Genomic DNA, 17,179 nt, shown 5'->3' with positions numbered 1-17,179 from the left:
GGGAGCATTGGGGTGGTGGTGGTGAGGCTTGCCCTAGGGCCAAGGTCAGGGGCACAGGTACAGGCTCCTCACCAGGATAGGGCACTCTGCCCTTAGTGGTGAGCTCAGTCAGCAGGATTCCAAAGGACCACACGTCCGACTTGATGGTGAACCTGCCATACAGAGCCGCTTCAGGGGCGGTCCACTTGATGGGGAATTTGGCACCTACAAGCAAGAAAGCACAGGCTATCGATACCAGTCTGCTGCAGGGGCATTGCTCTCACTCCCACCTGACAGACCGATACCATCAGATAACCGCCAGGCACTCCCACCTTGCCGAGCTGTGTATTCGTTGTCCTCTATGAGCCGGGCCAGCCCAAAGTCGGCCACTTTGCACACCAGGTTCTCGCCAACCAGGATATTGGCGGCTCGGAGGTCCCGGTGCACATAGTTCATCCGCTCCACATAGGCCATGCCTGAAGCAATCTGTAAAGACGGAGAGAGCCTGGCTCAGGGGCTAACCACACCCATCCCTGTGCTGTGAGCAGGTGCCTCGGGCTGGTCACTCAAACACCCTGCCTAGCCTGTGTCTGTTCAAGCAAGGAACTTCATTCAGCTTAAAATAAACAGCGCTGGCTTGAAAAGTAGACCGGAGCTCAGTGGGGGAGGGGAGAGCAAAGGACAATGGGAGGTCACAATAAGACGCAGCCAGGGGGGCAGGTGAGTATATAAAAAAGGAGGCCCCACAGACACAGGGGCGTGCTAGATCCTGCCTGTTGTCCTAAGTCCCCTCTCTGAGCCTCGGTTTCCTCATCTAGCAAATGGAAGTAGTACATTTTAAACTTTTAATGTTTTATTTTTATTCTTCATTACGTGTTTGTGCCCCTCTGACTCCCAGGTACCACCCCAGGCACCTGCAAGGTGAGACTCTGGTGTAATGAAGGCAGATCTCCTGAAGGGGGCGCTCTGGTCTCGAGAGCTAAGGGTGGAGGAAGGTGGAGGAGGAGACTCACCTGAGCAGACATGTCCACCAGCTGGGGTAGCCGCAAGTATTTGCCCGTTTCCCCCTTGAGAAAGTCCAGCAGACTCCCTGGAGAGAGAGACCCAGCTCTAGCCTTGTCTAAGTCTCCCTGTGCAGGAAACTGTGGCTCCCAGAACCTGGCCCCCTGCTCAAAGGCCAACACTGCAGGGAGTTAGAGCAAGGACTTGTGGTAAGGCGGGTAGGGAGGCGGTCAGGCAGACAACACAACAGGGGTTGTAAGATGCAAGAGATTATGTGTAAAGCCCGAGAGAAACTGCTTTATCAGGGCCGCACCGGAGAGCCAGTGGCTACCTGGGGCTGGGGCTGAGTCACATCACTAAGTCCAGCAGAGAACTCTGGGGTAATGTGGACGCTATACATGGTTTTGTTCTGAGACAGGGTCTCACATAAACCAACTCAAGGTGCAACGGAGGCCGACCTCGAACTCTGGATCCTCCTGTCTCTACGTCCCCTGGGCTGGGATTACAGGTCTGTGTCTTATGCCTAGCCTTGTGGTACTGGAGATCACACCTAAGGTCAAACCCAGGGCCTTGTGCATGCCAGGCAAGCACTCTCCCAACCGAGCTACACCCCCAGCCCCACACCGCTGTTTGCCAAGACAGAGACAGTCTTGCTATGTACCCGGCCTGGCCTCAAACTCAAGATCCTCCTGCCTCAGAGCCATGGGCACTGAGATTATAGGTGTGTGCCATCACACCAGCAACAACAGGGATCCTGTCAGTGGTAAGGGACAAAAGAAACGTCTTTTAGGGGAAAAAATAGTTGATTTGTTATTCTTTACGAAAGGAGAGAGGCAGTCCCTGACACAGCTGTCCACTCATCTGGTTGGTTTGGGGTAAGGAATAAGTTACCCTCAGTCTGCCGTGCGGGCATCTGAGCAGAGGTCAGCCTGGGCTCAGACCTTACCCTTGTTCATGTACTCTGTCACAATGTAAATGGGTTCTTCTGACACCACGGCATACAGCTGCACCAGCTTCTCATGCCTCAGTTTCTTCATGACTTGGGCCTCCTGCAGGAAGGCCTCTGGAGACATGGTGCCTGGCTTCAGGGTTTTGATGGCAACCCTCGTGGTGCCGTTCCAGGTCCCTGTGGGGGAGGGGCATAGCAACATCAGCACAGGCCACCATTATGTCACACTGGGACCACCCAGGCTAGCCCATATGGGTGTCTGTCTCAATCCCTGCCTCTGAACTCATGGCATGGGCCCGGGCAAGGCCAGACACTACACTGAGACTCTATTCCCACTTAGGAATGGCGACCCCTCCCGGGGCTGGAGTCTGCTCATGAACAGTAACTGTTACTAGGATGTTGATTGATTAGGAATGCTGCCAGGAAGAAGGCAGCCTGATGGGTGGGCGGTCAGTGCTCCAGGCACCAGCAACCAGAACATGGCTCAGTGGAGAGGGAGGGCTGTGTCTGAGGTCACAGTGGACAAGAGGTCAGCTCAGCACCTGGGCTGCATTAGACAGGGAACAGACAGGCCAGCCTGGGAGACCTCCTTGCCACAGGGGCGGGGTCTGAGGGTAGGGCCAGCATTCCTGGAGGTTGCTGGTCTGTGCAGAACTCCAGGAAAAAGTGGCAAGTCCTCAGATCCCCACCACATACCAAGAATCACAGTTAAGGTTGAGAAGGACCAAGACTGTGGCTCACCCAGGCTCTGTACAAACCTTCCTTTTGGTCTGTTTTAAAGCTGGCCTCTCCATCTGCCCTTTCTCCTCACAACCCAGGACGTCCCTTGCCTACCTGGCCCAACCCCTCTAATGCCCTCTGAAAAGAAGACAGTGAAGTGGAAACGGCCACTAAGTCCCAACAGTCCCCTTACTCCTCCTGGGTGGGCAGAAAGCAGCTGACAGCAGGGGAGCCGGGTTTGGCTAGGACAGCTCAGTGACTGTCCCAAGGGCCTCCCAACGGCTGCACAATTAGACGGGAGACCGGACACCTACTTCCCATTACTCCCTCCGCACAGCACTGTCTCTCTCTGTGCTGAACTAACATGCAGATGCCTCCTGAAGCTTAACATCAACCCCGTGTTCACATCAGGAGGCTGAGGCGTGGTGTGAGACCTGGCCACACTCACTCAGGCCCTTGAGGACCATGGTGCCCAGTCCCCAGCAGCTCTTGGTACCCAGATGCCCTAGTCTCCAGCGGCATGGGCTACAAGGAGTCAGGTGCCCACCCTCAGTGCTGACCCTAGTTGAGTCATAGTGTGTATGGGGGTGAGGGTGAGGAGCAAAGTATATTACAGGTGAGTTTGAAAATGTCACAGGGAAAACGTAATAATTTGCATAGTTAATGTAAGGCAATAAAACAAAACAAAACCAGAGCCCAGTTGTTCAGCAGAGACAATTAAAGGCAGGGACTCAGGTCTTTGAGCTGTCTAGCTGGGATGAGGATAGGGCTGTGTTCCTTACCCATCCACACCTCTCCGAAGCAACCCTGGCCCAGCTTGACCTCCAGCCGCAGGGACTCCCGGGGGATCTCCCACGCATCCTTGGCCAGGCCCTGGGTCTGAGGCTTGGATGTGGGACACACGGTAGTGAGACGGTGACACAGGCCATCAGCATGTTCTGGAGACGGAAGTAGGAAATGGGGCTCAGGCAGGATCCCACAGCAAGCTGGCCTCCCTGTCCTGTGTGTATGGCCCTAGGCATCGTGTGCACGTTAGCTCTGGGGACAGGCAGACACCCTCCTGTAGACCTCTATTCCCCAAGGGCCTGTGGCACAAAAGTCACCTGCTCAAATCTCTCATTCGTTCAGTTACCCACCATATTTGGGAGTATAGAGCCAGTGAGGAACAGGTGTGAGAGCCTGCTCTAGGGAGGCCACACCCACACCCCAGTCACCTAGCAAGATCTCAGCACACAGATGCCACGGAGGATAGTTTGGGAGTGGGGAGTCAAGCAGGCTTTAGTAATCCTTTGGGAGCCCTGGAAGGCAGGTTCCTGGCCTTGATTTGGGGGGGTAACTAGGTGGCACCCCATACAGCACATCACCTATGCCAGGGCACAAGGCAAGATCAACTGAGGGGTTGGAAGAGAGGCCGGGAGGTGGGAAGCAGCAGGTGACGTTGGAGGAACCGGCAGGTAAAGGCCCCCGGGGCTTGGAGCCTTGGAACTGTATCACAAGGTTCCTGGAGGATTTGGTCTGGGAATCAAATGGTCCCCAGAGTAGAAGCAGACGGACAGAGGGCAGCTAGTCCTAGAGAGGCTGGAGGCCCAGACCGAGGAGGCAGCCCCCGCACAGAAGGGTGCACACCAAGCCCATCTTTGCACACGGCCCGCGCCCGCGCCCGCGCCCGCACCCGCACGCCGGCTCTGCTGCTCTCTGTCAAAGAAGCCTCCCCCTCCTTCTCTCCCAGGAACCGGTTCAGACCAGTCTTAGGGCTGCAGAAACAATCAGCACCAGCCTCTGGCCCCTCCCCTCTAGCTTGCTCAAGGCAGACCCCCTCCTCACCAGCCAGCTGCGGAGGAAGGAGAGGCTGGGCGGAGAGAGAGGGGAGAAAGGAGAAGATGGAGGAGAGGCAGGGAGGGTAGAGGCATTCCAGGGGTGAGGAGGCACACCCTGTGGCACCCTGCTCCCCTGGGTGAGTCCCCACGCGGCCGGGAACACTCACTGGAGTAGTAAGCCACAAGCTGCTGCAGGCTGTTGAATTGCGTGCGGGAGGTGATGTAGAATCCGCCACTGTCCAGTTTCCGGATCTTGTAGTGTTTCACATTTAGGCCCTTGGCATTGTCAAAGTCGGATACAGAGAGGCAGTAGGCACCTGTGGGTAGACAGGGAGGAGACCCCGAGGCACCCTGCTAGTGTGCTTCTTGCTTGAGGAAGTGAGTTGGTTCCACTCTCTTTCAGCCCCTAATGTGCCTAGAGGAGCGGGCTCCGGGCACAGCCAGGCAAATCACAAAACCCCCAATGGCAGAGACCCCCTCCCCCAAACTCGCAGCCCTGGTAAGACGTCTGAGTCCCAAATGTGCTCACAACTGTGTGACCCTAACTAGCCGTAGCTTGTCCTCTCTGTTTCCTCCCCTGCACAATGACACTATTGTGAAGATTCATAGGATACTCCGCAAGCACTCCATAAATGCTGGCTACTGCGCTCTCTGTATGCCCACTCTGTCCTCATCTGCTTACTGAACACCAGCTGAGCAGACAGGAGTAGCCACTGGGTTGGTTATGTGGACATGGGAGTAATTAGCCCTGGGCAGGAGGTACATTCTGAGTGTGGCCTGCAGGCTGTGCCCCTGCCTGGCCTCTCTGGAGCCTAGAAGAACTGCAGCTGGTAATGTTCTGAACAGAAACCTTTGTTAAATAAAGCTTGGATCGACTCAGATAGAGGTGGGGCACAGGGTCGAGCGACCTGCTGGGTAGTAGGGAGTGCTGAGCGGAAGGACTGCCCACCACCCGCTGAGGAGGTCCCTGGAGCCCCAGTGAACCTCTGCAGGTAAATATGATGATCTTCTGGTAACACTCAACCTGTCTCAAACAATACTGGGAAGTCATGTTTCCTACAGTCTGCCCACTTCATGTGCACACAGAAGGCACAGGCTGGTGGCCATACCTATGCCCTGTGGCCACATATCCCCAAGCCCCAGGAGCCAGGCCACACCACATTTCACTCCAGCAGCACCCTCCAAGCCCAGCAGTGCAGGAGCATGCTCGCGCGCGCGCACACACACACACACACACACAAACACACACACACACACACCCATCATCGTGTACTGTGCACAGCACACAGGGGGCACAGCACGAGCACTTTTCCATCTCCTGCTGAGCCCCAGGCCCACAAGAAGCAGCCTGGCTTGGTTGCCATGGTGATGGGCTGGGAGAAAGGACAGAATCAGAGCGGAGACAGTCTGTGGGGGAAGGGCAAGGCCAGAAAAGGCCCCTGGGAAAAGGAAAAGGGAAACAGAGGGGCACACTGCTTCTGTTCCCATCCTGAGAACACATCTACAACTGTGTCACATCCCTGGCAACCTGTACCCACTCCCTGTGTGAAAACCGAGGCCAGAGGGAAGCCACCTCTGGATCACTCAGTCTTCCTCAAGTACCACGGTAACTTTAATTCCTGCTATCTCCTCCACTGAAAGGCTCTCCCCTCCCCATCCCGTGCACCAAACTCAGATTCACTCTCCAATACCCAGCTCAAATAATACCCTCGAAGCTGAGTTCTGCCAGCCACAGGGGTGCTCAAGCATACCTTTTGTGGTCTCACTCTCCCTCACGAGGAAGGTCCCTCTGGGGTTCTCGGCGTTGAGAAGTAGCCGCTCTGATTCCCGTCTAGTGATCTTGCCAAAGTACCACCTGGAGTGGGAGGGACAAGTGTGTCTGTTGACCAGGGTTCGCTGCCCACAATGCTGGCCCTGGGTACTGGGGTTTCAGGGTAGCCAACCTGCTGCCCACTCAGGCCCACAAAGGACCCTGTACTAGGGGTGGCAGTGGCAGCAGACCATAGCCGAACAACATACTCACTCCTCAGCCTGGATGGAGTCGGAGGGCGCCACATAGTTACTGGGGATGTAACCGGTCTGTCCGGTGCTCAGCGAGTGTGCCAGCCACCAGTCTCCCTCTCTGAGCAGAAGGGAGGGAGCAAAAAATGATGTCACCGGGGGAGCAGGGTCGGTGACCCTGACTTCCCCAGGTGCATGGCCAGGTTCTGTAGCAAGGGAAGCAGGGGCAGCCTGTGTACACAGCAAGCCAGCAGGAACTGGCCTGGAACCTCTACTTCCCAGACACACTGACCCAGAGGGATGGCGCCTAAAACCTCAGCAGAACTGAGCCCCATCCCACCCAAGACTGAACTGTCCAGAAGTGCACAGCGGCCTGCAGGTGCCAAGGGCTGCCTTAGGAGAGAGGAAGCTCCCTGTTGCGGGGAGGAGAAGGGAGAAGCAAGGTTTACATGAGACAGATGCCAGATTAGACCTTCAAAGTCTCCCCAAGCCCTGAGAGCCCTAACGCCCAATGGAGACAAGGGCTAGCCCGTCTGGCCCAGCAATAATTCAGTCCCATCCCTTCAAACAAGCAATGCTTGCCCCTGTCCCAAATCACAGCTCACTCCTAAAAGTCCTTAACAGAACTACAGGCCTCCTCCTGCAGCCTACCCCTGTCTGTGGGGAAAGTGAAGCCAGAGAGAACTGGGCCATGCCCAAAGTCACACAGCAAGTCACGGGAACAGAGGTGGCTGAGCCCAGTGCTCAGGACCCTCTACACTAACTGCCCCAGGAAGAGGGGGGAGGGAGGTGGGAGGAGGGCAAGAAGGAGGAGGGATCCCAGCAGGGCTCGGGCTCTGGGCCTGGGCAGGAGGGGGAAGGGCAGAAGTACCTTTGCAGCCATCTGAATGTGAACCAGGTCTGGCTGGAGCAGGGGTCCAGAGACAGAGGAGGGAGGAGCAAGCGAGAGCCCGACAGGAGAGAAGAGGCAGAGATGGGGGTGGTGAGAGGCCGTGATGGGGGGGGGGGGGCAAGGGAGAGAGAGCGAGAGAGCCAGGCAGTGCTGGGGACACTGGGAATGGGGTGTAGGGGGCAGCCAGAGACCTCACATCCAAAGCAACCAAAGGGGACGGGGAGAAGGTTGGATGTTTGAGGGAAGATCAGAGGGCAAGGCCTGGGAGCTAGGGTCCAGCCCTTCCCACACCCCCTGTACAGACGGAAAGACAGGGTGGAGAAGCAAAGGGCTCTGTGCAAGGTCACACAGCCAGGCCAGGTGCCTCCCTGTGGGTACCATGAGGCTCAATGACTCTGCAGCTCTTCATGCAAGGCTTGGGGAGTAGACAAGATGAGGGTCAAATTATTCAGCTGGTGGCCTTGGCCCTGCCTTGATCCTGAGAAGATTACACAGCATCCCACCCTGGTCCAGAGACAGAAAGGTCCTGGCCTTGAGTCACACAGTCCCAACTTGACGGCACTGGAGGTCTGAGCACGTGTTTGCCCAGCTTCACAGATGGAGAAGTTGAGGCCAGGAGCAAGCTGAGCTGGAGGAGCTTGAAGGAAAGGCTGGAGGCGGGCGGGGAGAGCATCAGACTCTGTCTTGGCCAATGCTGGGCCAGAGGGGTCCCTTCTAAATGGACATGCGCAGTGAAGAGGGTGTGAGTGGAGTCATGAGGGACACAGACACAGGCAAGGTGCAAGCTCACCCAGCACCCAAAGGTCCACCCTTGCTTAGCACACATTTCCGTCCGGCTTGACCTCAGACACCATCCAACAAGGAAGAAGGCAAGCCCCCCCCCCCCCCCCCCGGGGCTGGGGATTTAGCTCAGTGGTAGAGCGCTTACCTAGGAAGCGCAAGGCCCTGGGTTCGGTCCCCAGCTCCGAAAAAAAGAACCAAAAAAAAAAAAAAAAAAAGAAGGCAAGGCCCCCACCCTAGCTGAGGAAACTATATTTGAGAGAGGTGGAAAACCCAGTCACTCTACTAAGAGAGACCAGTGTTTTCTTTATAGAGTAGAGGAAACTGAGGCACAGAGGAGGAGATGATTTGCCCAAAGCCACACGCATAGTCAATGGCAGAGAGAGGCTGAAATCAGGGGTCCCTAATGTCCACAGCCAAATGCAAGTTCTCCAAATCTCCAGAAGCCAGGGGACAAGAGACAGGGAGACAGGAGGACTGGGACAGAAGACAGGCTTGTACCAGGATGGGACCCAGGTTTGACATCAGAGACCACAGAATGAGGTGGCCAAACTATAGCCAGAGCTAGCAAAACAGCCTGACATCAGCCCACGGGTCCCTAGGGGTTCACTGGCCTGTTTGGGGGATACCTCTCCAAGAAAATGAACAGAGAAGTATCCCACTGCTCCCGCCCCCATCTGAAGCCTGAGCTCCCTCGCTGGCTCCCAGAAGGTCAAAGGTCAGTGTACAGACCAACATGGAGCAGGTGCTAATACGCATAAAACTGTTGCTATCACAAGAGCTAAACAGGAAGGAAGCACTAAAACCACAGCTCCTAGTGTGCCTGCCTGTACTGCCCCGGCCCCCCAGAGCTGAGTAGTTCCTGGAGAAACACTGTGTGACCTTGAACAAATAGCATGCCCTCTCTGGGCATGTGCTCACATTTATAAAGGAGGCAATATTTAGTCTCTAGCAAGTAGAGTGTGGACATAGCTTCAGGCTGGGGTAGGGATGACCACCTAGGCTTCAGTGGACCTATGCCTCGGGTAGCCAGGGACTGGCTGGCCAGGGGTCTGGCACTCTCCCATGATAGGGGCCCCAGCATCTCAGCTAGGAAGAGGTGCCAGGCCAAGATGACCTGAGAGTAATGACATTTACCGCCAGGCAGAACTGTTTGACACCTGAACTTTTCTGAGCCTGGGTAGAGCAGGGGTTGGTCAGGAAGTCCCAGCAGCAGCCCTGTGGCCCAATCCACCACCCCGGGGCCTCCAGTGGATAAGACTCCTTTGTGACTGACTCTAACTGCCTGGCTGCACAGGTCCCCACCATTCTAAAAGGCAACAAAGAGGGAGAAAGAAACTGTACCCCAAAGGAGTGGAGGCTGCTGTGACCCCAGAGTAAGACACAGAGTCCATGTCCCCAAGCCTTTCCTGCCTCCTGTCACTTGTGCAGAGTGTCCCCACAGGGTGGGTAGGTCAAGCACCCGGCACACCCTTCAAGGTCTGTGGGTATTCCTTCCCTCAGCTCTGTCTCTGTCGGCCGTGTGACTCCAGGCGAGCCAACTATCCTCTCAGCACCAGGGTCACACCGCTTCTCCTCCTGGCCACCAATTCTATCAACAGCTGGGGACATGGGGACTCAGGGGCTTCCCATGAGGATGGAAGGAGCGCTGGCCACTGAAGGAGGTACTGAGGAGGCCCCTCCCCAGGTGCCAGTCCAGAGAAAGGAGAGCAGGCTCCATTCTGGGCTTACTACTTGGCAGTCACGTGACCTCTGACAAGGGCCTTCATGACTCTGAGCCTCAGTTTCCTCGTTCACAAACTAGAGCAGCCCCTCCCCCGTCACTGCTGCCCCCAAGACCAGTGATAACAAGATGGAGGGGTATGAATGAGAGTGGCCAGAACAGCACATGGCACCTGCTTGCAGGGAGGGCAGCCCTACCCTGGATCTTGAGGGGTGAATAGGAGTTCACCAGGTGGATACAGGAGAAGAAATATTTCAGGCAAACGGAGTAGCATGCACAAGGATCAGGAGGTATGAGCACCGAGACACGCATAGGGAAATGGAAAACCCACCTCTTTAGCCAGGACTTGGGAGCACTCTCTGACGGATCCTCTCTACCCTCCAGAACAGCTCAGATCAAAGTCCCCAAGCCTTACCTGCTCCAGGGAGAGGTCCTCAGCCCAGCACAGACCATCAGCTGCCCCCCTCCCAGGGAGACTGCCCACCCTTACCTGCAGTAGCTTACTGTCCTTCCTTGGATGGGCAGTCCGATAGAGACAGCCCCCTCTCTCAGGGTCATCTTGCAGGGACCCCAGACTGCTCCTACCCACCCCTGGCCTAGTCTGGGGTAACCCATTCCCCACCACACTGCCTCCCTCCCTGGCCTCCAGAATACACTGGGTCCTGCAAGTAGCTGGCACCCAGTCATGGAATCACACACCAGAAGAGGGAGGAAGAGAGCTAACGGGAAGGTGTGGGGAGAAAATGGAGGGTCGGATCAAACAGGTGGGATGCAGGATAAGCTAAAAGGACAGGGAGAGAGCTGGAGACACACAGGGGTAGTGGAGGAAGCACATGCAGAGAGCAGTCCCCAGCCTCAGCGAAGCATCCCCCTCTACCTGGCCTCGGTACACACCTGACATCCACCTTCCTCCTAAGGGCCAGCGAGAGAGAAGCAGAGAGAAGGAGAGGCTGAGGTGCGAAGACAGGACCCAGGACAAGGGAGGAGACTAGTCGGGGTCTAGGGAGGACCACCACCCACCAACTGCAGAAGCAGCCCTGTAGGCTCTGCACCGCCCTCTGCCGGCAGCTCTGGGTATAGATGGACCCACGCTCCCAGTGCAGTCCCCGTCCATCCACTCACGTGTTATTGACAATCTGCAGCCGCTCCCCTTTCTTGAAGGACAGGTCAGTCTCTGTCCGTGACTCATAGTCATAGAGGGCCACAAAGGTAGTCACCCCACCTGCAGAGTGGGATGGGAGGTGTCAGAACCCTGCAGGGGGTGGGCGTGGGAGGCTGCCTTTCTCACTCACCAGCCTGTCCCTGAGAGGGAGCTAAGTAGCCTGTGCCTCCCTGCCGGGCTGCAGACTAGGTGCTCCTTATCTGATATGTCTACTGACACAAGCAGAAGCCCCAGAGAACAGGTTCCCTTGCTCTGCACTCAGACCCAGCACACAATAGGTGCCCTAAGCCCCGCCTATATGTGTGCCTGGCAACTTAAGGCTTTGGTGCAAAGCTTCAGGACTCTTCTCCTGATTCTCCCCTCACCCACGGCTGCTCCTTGGACTCCTGCAGCCCACCCTCCGTTGCCCAAGGCTCCACAAACGCCTCTCAAATGGTCGAATGGGTGTGTGGCTGCATGGCAGGGAGTGGGCAGCCTGTCCAAGGGTCTGTGGTGGGATGTGGGGCTGGGAACCTTAGCCCATGTCTGCTTTCTGCGTGCAAGCAGGCGCACAGGCCCACCTGAGGGGGCGAGGTTGTATGCACACCTGTGTCTGTGTGTGCTCCGCACTGCAGGCGTCTAGCCTAGGTGTGTCTCTAGGAACACTGGGGGCCTTTTGTTGTTGTTGTCGTCTCCACTCAGTGCGAGGACATGCCCAATGTGGGCACATAGCATGGCTGAGTCTGGGTGGGATCTGAACGAGTGGGTGTGCAGCCGTGCGTGTGGCTGAGTCCGAGTGCGGGATTTGCACGCACGGGTGTGCAGCCGTGAGTATGGCTCCGTCAGAGCGTGGGATTTGCTCGTGTGGGTGTAGCCATGTATGCAGGAGCATGAGTCACCCTGCTCAGCCCCTGGGCGGCAGGGTTGCCGCACCACGCAGCGCCAGCAGAGGGCGCAGGGGCGCACTCGGGCCACCACACAACAGAGCCAGGAACAAAGGCTGGGCGGGAGGTGGCAGCTAGTCCATGGTGGTCCTTCTCCTCCGGGTCTCGGGGTCCCCTACAACCCTCTCCTTCGGAACCCGTTATACTCTGAATCTGGCATCCCCAAAGCGGCAGGAGCCCCGCTTTCCAGTTTACGAGCCCTTCTCCATTCGCAGCCTCTGGAAAACCAAGTCCCCAGAACCCAGAAAGGGTGCACCACAGCTCTGGGACACTCAGCAAGGAGGAGGGCCTACCTGCCAGAGGCCCCGCCCTTTGTGGGGAGGTGACAGTGTCCGAGGAGTTGAAGCCTCCGAAGAGCTTGGGCTCGGCGGCCGCGGGGGGCACAAAGGCGGCATTGGGCCCGCGGTGGCCATCGGCGGAGGCAGGCTTGCTTGGTGTCTGTGAGGCAGGGAAGGCGCCACCTGCCCCATGCACGTTCTCCGCGGGCTCCAGGCTGCGGCGCCTCTGGCTGGCGTCCTTGGGCTTGCTCTTGTTGCTGCCCATGGTCCTGGCTGGGGGCGACAGAAATCCCCCAGGTAGAGGAGAGATCTGGGAACAGACAAGACACCCTACCCACTAAACAGATAGGCAGACTAAGGTCCTGAGAAGGGGACCCTGCCACCCTGGGAGAGTTCGTCTCACAGTTTCACCTGTAAAATGAGATGTTGGCGCCTTAGGACACAGCTACAGATAGAAGACATATATACCAGTCCAAAGCCCTGGGTCCAGCAGGACCCAAAGTCAGCTTTAGTCTTTCATAGGCAGGGACACGAGTCATATCTGTGTCCCCAGCACATAGGAGGGACTCATTTAAGTTTTGCTGAATGAATACATGTCTGACAAGTTGTCTAACACTGGGGGAAAGGTGTTAAAAGTGTTAATTGAAGCAGCAGTATAGTGGCTTGAAGAGGAGATGGCCAGGCCTTCCAGCCACAAGACCTTTGCAAATTCCCTGACAACTTCCCCTCCTGTGATGGTTTGTATATGCTTGGCCCAGGGATCAGCACTATTAGAAAGTGTGGCCCTGTTGGAGTAGGTGTGTTACTGTGGGTGTGGGCTATAAGACCCTCATCCTAGGTGCCTGGAAGCCAGTATTCCGCCAGCAGCCTTCAGATGAAGATGTAGAACTCTCAGTTTCTCCTGCACCATGCCTATCTAGATGCTGCCATGTTCCCACCTTGATGATAATGGACTGAACCTGTGAATATGTAAGCCGGCTCCGATTAAATGATTAAATGTTGTCCTTATGAGAGTTGCTTTGGTTGTGGTGTCTGTTCACAGCAGTATAACCCTTACTAAGACATCTCCCCAATCAGTTTACTTCAACTCTCAGCTCAAAGTCACTTCCTGGGTTGGGGAGATGGCTCAGCAGGTAAAGGCACCTATCATAAACCCTGCTGACCTCAGTTCAGTCCCCAGAACCCACATGGTGGAGAGAGAGATGGGAGAAAGGGTCCTGCAAGCTGTCCTCTGACGTCTGACCTTCACACATTCGTGGTTCACATACATGCCTTCCCATAAGCGCACAGAAGAAAGGAAGAAGGGAGAGAGGGAGGGAGGGAGGGAGGGAAGGAGGGAGGGAGGGAGGGAAGGAAGAGCAAGCAACAAAAATGTTTCAAGTCATATCCTTTAGAAGGGGGTCTCCAAATCCTTTCAGGAGCCCCCAGACTACTGTACCAGCCTTGGCTATATGTAACCCCCTCTCCTTTTAATTCCTGGTGCGCACAGAGTGAGGTACACAGCAGGTGCTTAATAAACAACCAAATGAAAGATGAAAGGGAGAGAAAGTTTGAGAGGTCCTGAGACCTCGACACAGAGGGACCAAGCAGAAGGCTTCATGGCACCCAATGCCTGCTAGCCTCCACATCCATGCTCAACCCAGGAAGCGGGGCTGGGGGCTCCCCTCTCTCATCTCCACTCACCTGGTAGGTAGCAGGGCTACCCCAGTGGATCAGGGGAGCAGTCTGGGGGCTTGGCACAGACACCAGCCGTAGTGTCCGGGTCTTGGCTTAAAGGCCCTGCTCCTCCTCTCCTGCTACGTATCCCTAGGCGAGCAGCTCCCCTTCTCTGGGTCTCAACATCTGCATCTGCATCTGCAGAGACTCTGTGGGGATGTGAACATGAAAACCGTCAGAATTCTCACACAAAGAATCGGGATCCCCGCCTGCCAGAGTGCCCTTTGACCTTTGCAAAGATCTTGGGAGTGAGAGGAAGGCGGGTAGCACAGTGGTTTGGAAGGCTCTGGAACTCAATTTCCTGGTTCTGGTGTCAACTATCTAGTCTAAACTGGTATGGGCACTGCCCCTGTCCCATGTCTTCCCCTTATGTGACAGAGCTATGACATGACCAAACGGGGCCATAGCAGGAGTCCCCCTGCACAGCAGCAGTCACTGGCATGTCTTCTGGGCGTGCCACAGGAAGGGTGTCAGAACCGATCACTCTTCTGGGCTGCAGGAGGCCTCGGCACTAGACTGGATGTCCTCAAAGAACCCTGATGGGGACAAATCTCCTCAGTTGTTCTCGGTACCAAGCTCTGATTCCTACCCATGGGGACCCGGGTACAGCAGTCAGTCCTACACTCTCAGAGATGCCGAGGTGCACACTGGGGTGTGGCCCAGGCTCAGACTCAGAGAACATGGGCCAGGAAGACTTCCCAATGCCCCAAAGAATCACTAGATATTCCTGAGGTCAGGCCAGCAGTGGGCATGCAGGGAAGGCCTGTTTCCATGGTAACCCATCCCCTCCAGGTCACAGTGCCCATCAGCACTGACAAACTCAGTGTCCTGAGAGGTCTGCCAACAGATGGGCTTCCCTGCAGCCCAGTTCACCCACTCAACCTCCATGCAGCTGTACAGTTCCAGGATATCAGTCAGGCCCTCGACTAGCCACTCCAGAAGGACCGAGAGAATCAATACACAACATAAAAACAGATTTTAAAACAAAACCTATTTACAATATACAAAGAATTATCTGCAAGAGCTTTCTCTAGAATGAACCCAAGTGTACATGGTGGGTCCCCATGGTGTCGCTGGAGGGCGTCAAGAATGGGCTCCTGGCAAATGTGCCTGGAGAGGGAGAGCCAGACCTGGAAGACGTGTGCACATCTTTTGAGGATACAGCCCCTGGGCTTGAGACCTTACACTAACCAAGGAAGCATGCACCTCCCCAATACACAGAAGAGTGAAGAGGAACATTTAAGGCGAAGCCGGGGGTGGGGGGCCTGGGCCATGGTTGCAATGCTAGCTTGTGTGTGGGGTGGGATCTGTCTGTGGAAGAGGCTTGTAGTTAATGCTTGCCATTCAGATATTAGGTGTCTAAAAAGACAGCTAGATAGGGGGCAGCCCAGGGGTGACTGCAGCACACTCCTCTGTGCCCTCGGTGCGAGGGCAGTCAGAGACACGGGACTGTGGGAGAGTAAAGAAACCCTCAGCCACACTACCCGAGTCTTTCTCCAGCCAAGAGGCAGTAGTTCCAGCCAAGCGATGGACTCTGCAAATGCAGATAACTCTCCTTTTGTACAGGGGTATTTCAAATAAGGACCAAAGTTGGGCCAGCTAGATGGCTCAGCCGGTAAAGGTCCCTGTGGAGCCTGACCCACAGTGAAGAGGGACCCAACTCCCCAAAGTTGTCTTCTATACACATGCTGTGACATGTGTGCACACACACACATATCGAGCACACACAACAACAAATAAATACCTAACTAGCAACGGATCATGGTTAAGGCCCAGGATTACATGACCTTAGAGTGCAACATTCTCCTTTTCCAGTCGAACCTGCCACTTTCTAGGAATCTCCATCCTTGTTTGCAGTCAGAGGCCCTTGCTCCACCCCTTGTCCCCTGGTCTCATGGTCACTCTGTAATCCTCCCCAGGGTACCCAGAATCACCCCAGAAACTCATCTGGCAGGGAAATGTGTCTCAGTGGTTAAGACAGGCTCAGATCCTAGCACCCTGACAAGCCTGACCTCTGGCAAATGCCTGAAACTGAGACAGAGGGATCCAAGGACTTCTTCCGGCCTCCAAGTACAGATACATGCATCTGTGCAAACCTGTGCACATACATGCACACATGAGTGATAAATCTTTTCTTTTTAAGAGAACAAGGAGGACAGGCACAGTGGCACATGCCTTTAATGCCAGCAGTCAGGAGGCAGAGACAAGCAGATCCCTGTGAGTTAAAAGCTAGTCTGGTCTACACAGAGAGTTCAAGGCCAACCAGGTGAGTCCTTAAAAAGAAGCAAGACAGGGAGCAGGCAAAATACAAGGGAGACACACGAAGCAGGGTCCCTTAGAAGCCCTTTGAACAGTGTAATTCCAAAAGCCTCCAAACCTGGGAAGAGACTTGGGGGCCTCAGAAGTCACAGCATCTGGGGTCCTTCCCTTTTCATATGTGCCTCTCTTTCCATTAAGCCCCAAGTTTACATCTATGTTCACATCTGTGTGTCTGTGTGCATGTGCATGTACTCCAGAGGTGTACACGAGGGGTCGCACACATTGATGTGTGTGTCTGCATGTGTGTGCACACACTGCAGAGGTATGCATGCTTCTGTGTACACATGAGGAGTCGCACACATTGATGTGTGTGTCTGCATGTGTGTGCACCCTTCTATGTACACATGAGAGGTCAAACATGGTGAGCCCAGATGCTGGCATAAAGACCTTCCAGTTGCTTCATCTTATTTTTCCCAGACAGGGTTTCACGTAGTTCAGGCTGACCCTGAACTTGCTTTTAGATGAAGATAACCACCTGACCCTCCTGCCTACTTCCCCCAAGTGCTGAGCCAAGACCACAGGTTTATGCCACCGAGTCCTGTTCATCCGTGCTGGAGATGGAACCCAGGGCCTATGTGTGCGAGGTGAGCACACTACTGACTGAGCCCAACAGTCTTTTCTTTGTCTTTTAAATGATTTTTGTGTGTACATTGGTGTTTTACTTGCACATGTCTGTGTGAGGGTGTTAGATCCCCTGGAACTGGAGTTTCAGGCAATTGTGAGCCACCATGTGGGTACTGAGAATTGAACCCAGGTCCTCTGGAAGAGTAGTCAGTACTTTTAACCGCTGAGCCATCTCTTCACCTCCTCTAAAATACTTTCTTAATAAACTCAACTCTGCTTTATATCGACTCATCCTGGAATTCTTTCTGCAGCTTCATGTGACTGGAGATCTCTAAGAAGAACCTGGCAGGCTGC

At 55.3% G+C, this 17,179-nt stretch overlaps 1 protein-coding gene across 26 annotated transcripts in view; it reads right to left on the bottom strand.

Moving 5' to 3' along the window:
• Src (SRC proto-oncogene, non-receptor tyrosine kinase) overlaps window positions 1–17,179 on the bottom strand; it is a 47,848-nt gene that overhangs the window by 2,285 nt on the left and 28,384 nt on the right. For 13 of the 26 annotated variants that reach the window (XM_063284666.1, XM_063284665.1, XM_039105964.2 and 10 more), the window contains 12 exons: window positions 13,910–14,091; window positions 12,242–12,499; window positions 10,986–11,085; window positions 10,758–10,775; window positions 6,491–6,589; window positions 6,219–6,322; window positions 4,635–4,784; window positions 3,433–3,588; window positions 1,928–2,107; window positions 993–1,069; window positions 312–465; window positions 73–204 (listed from right to left, as the gene is read on the bottom strand). In XM_063284666.1, the coding sequence (XP_063140736.1) occupies window positions 73–204; window positions 312–465; window positions 993–1,069; window positions 1,928–2,107; window positions 3,433–3,588; window positions 4,635–4,784; window positions 6,219–6,322; window positions 6,491–6,589; window positions 10,758–10,775; window positions 10,986–11,085; window positions 12,242–12,491 (1,420 nt within the window). In that variant the 5' untranslated portion in view covers window positions 12,492–12,499; window positions 13,910–14,091. Of the gene's footprint in view, window positions 1–72; window positions 205–311; window positions 466–992; window positions 1,070–1,927; window positions 2,108–3,432; window positions 3,589–4,634; window positions 4,785–6,218; window positions 6,323–6,490; window positions 6,590–10,757; window positions 10,776–10,985; window positions 11,086–12,241; window positions 12,537–13,909; window positions 14,092–17,179 lie in introns of those variants that run through there. The other 13 variants (XM_063284671.1, XM_039105966.2, XM_063284668.1 and 10 more) reach the window with 4 other exon arrangements.

This window comes from Rattus norvegicus, chromosome 3, assembly GCF_036323735.1.
Source record: "Rattus norvegicus strain BN/NHsdMcwi chromosome 3, GRCr8, whole genome shotgun sequence".
In the NCBI taxonomy this organism is placed as follows: Eukaryota; Metazoa; Chordata; class Mammalia; order Rodentia; family Muridae; genus Rattus; species Rattus norvegicus.
This window is presented reverse-complemented; position numbering and strand designations above follow the sequence as displayed.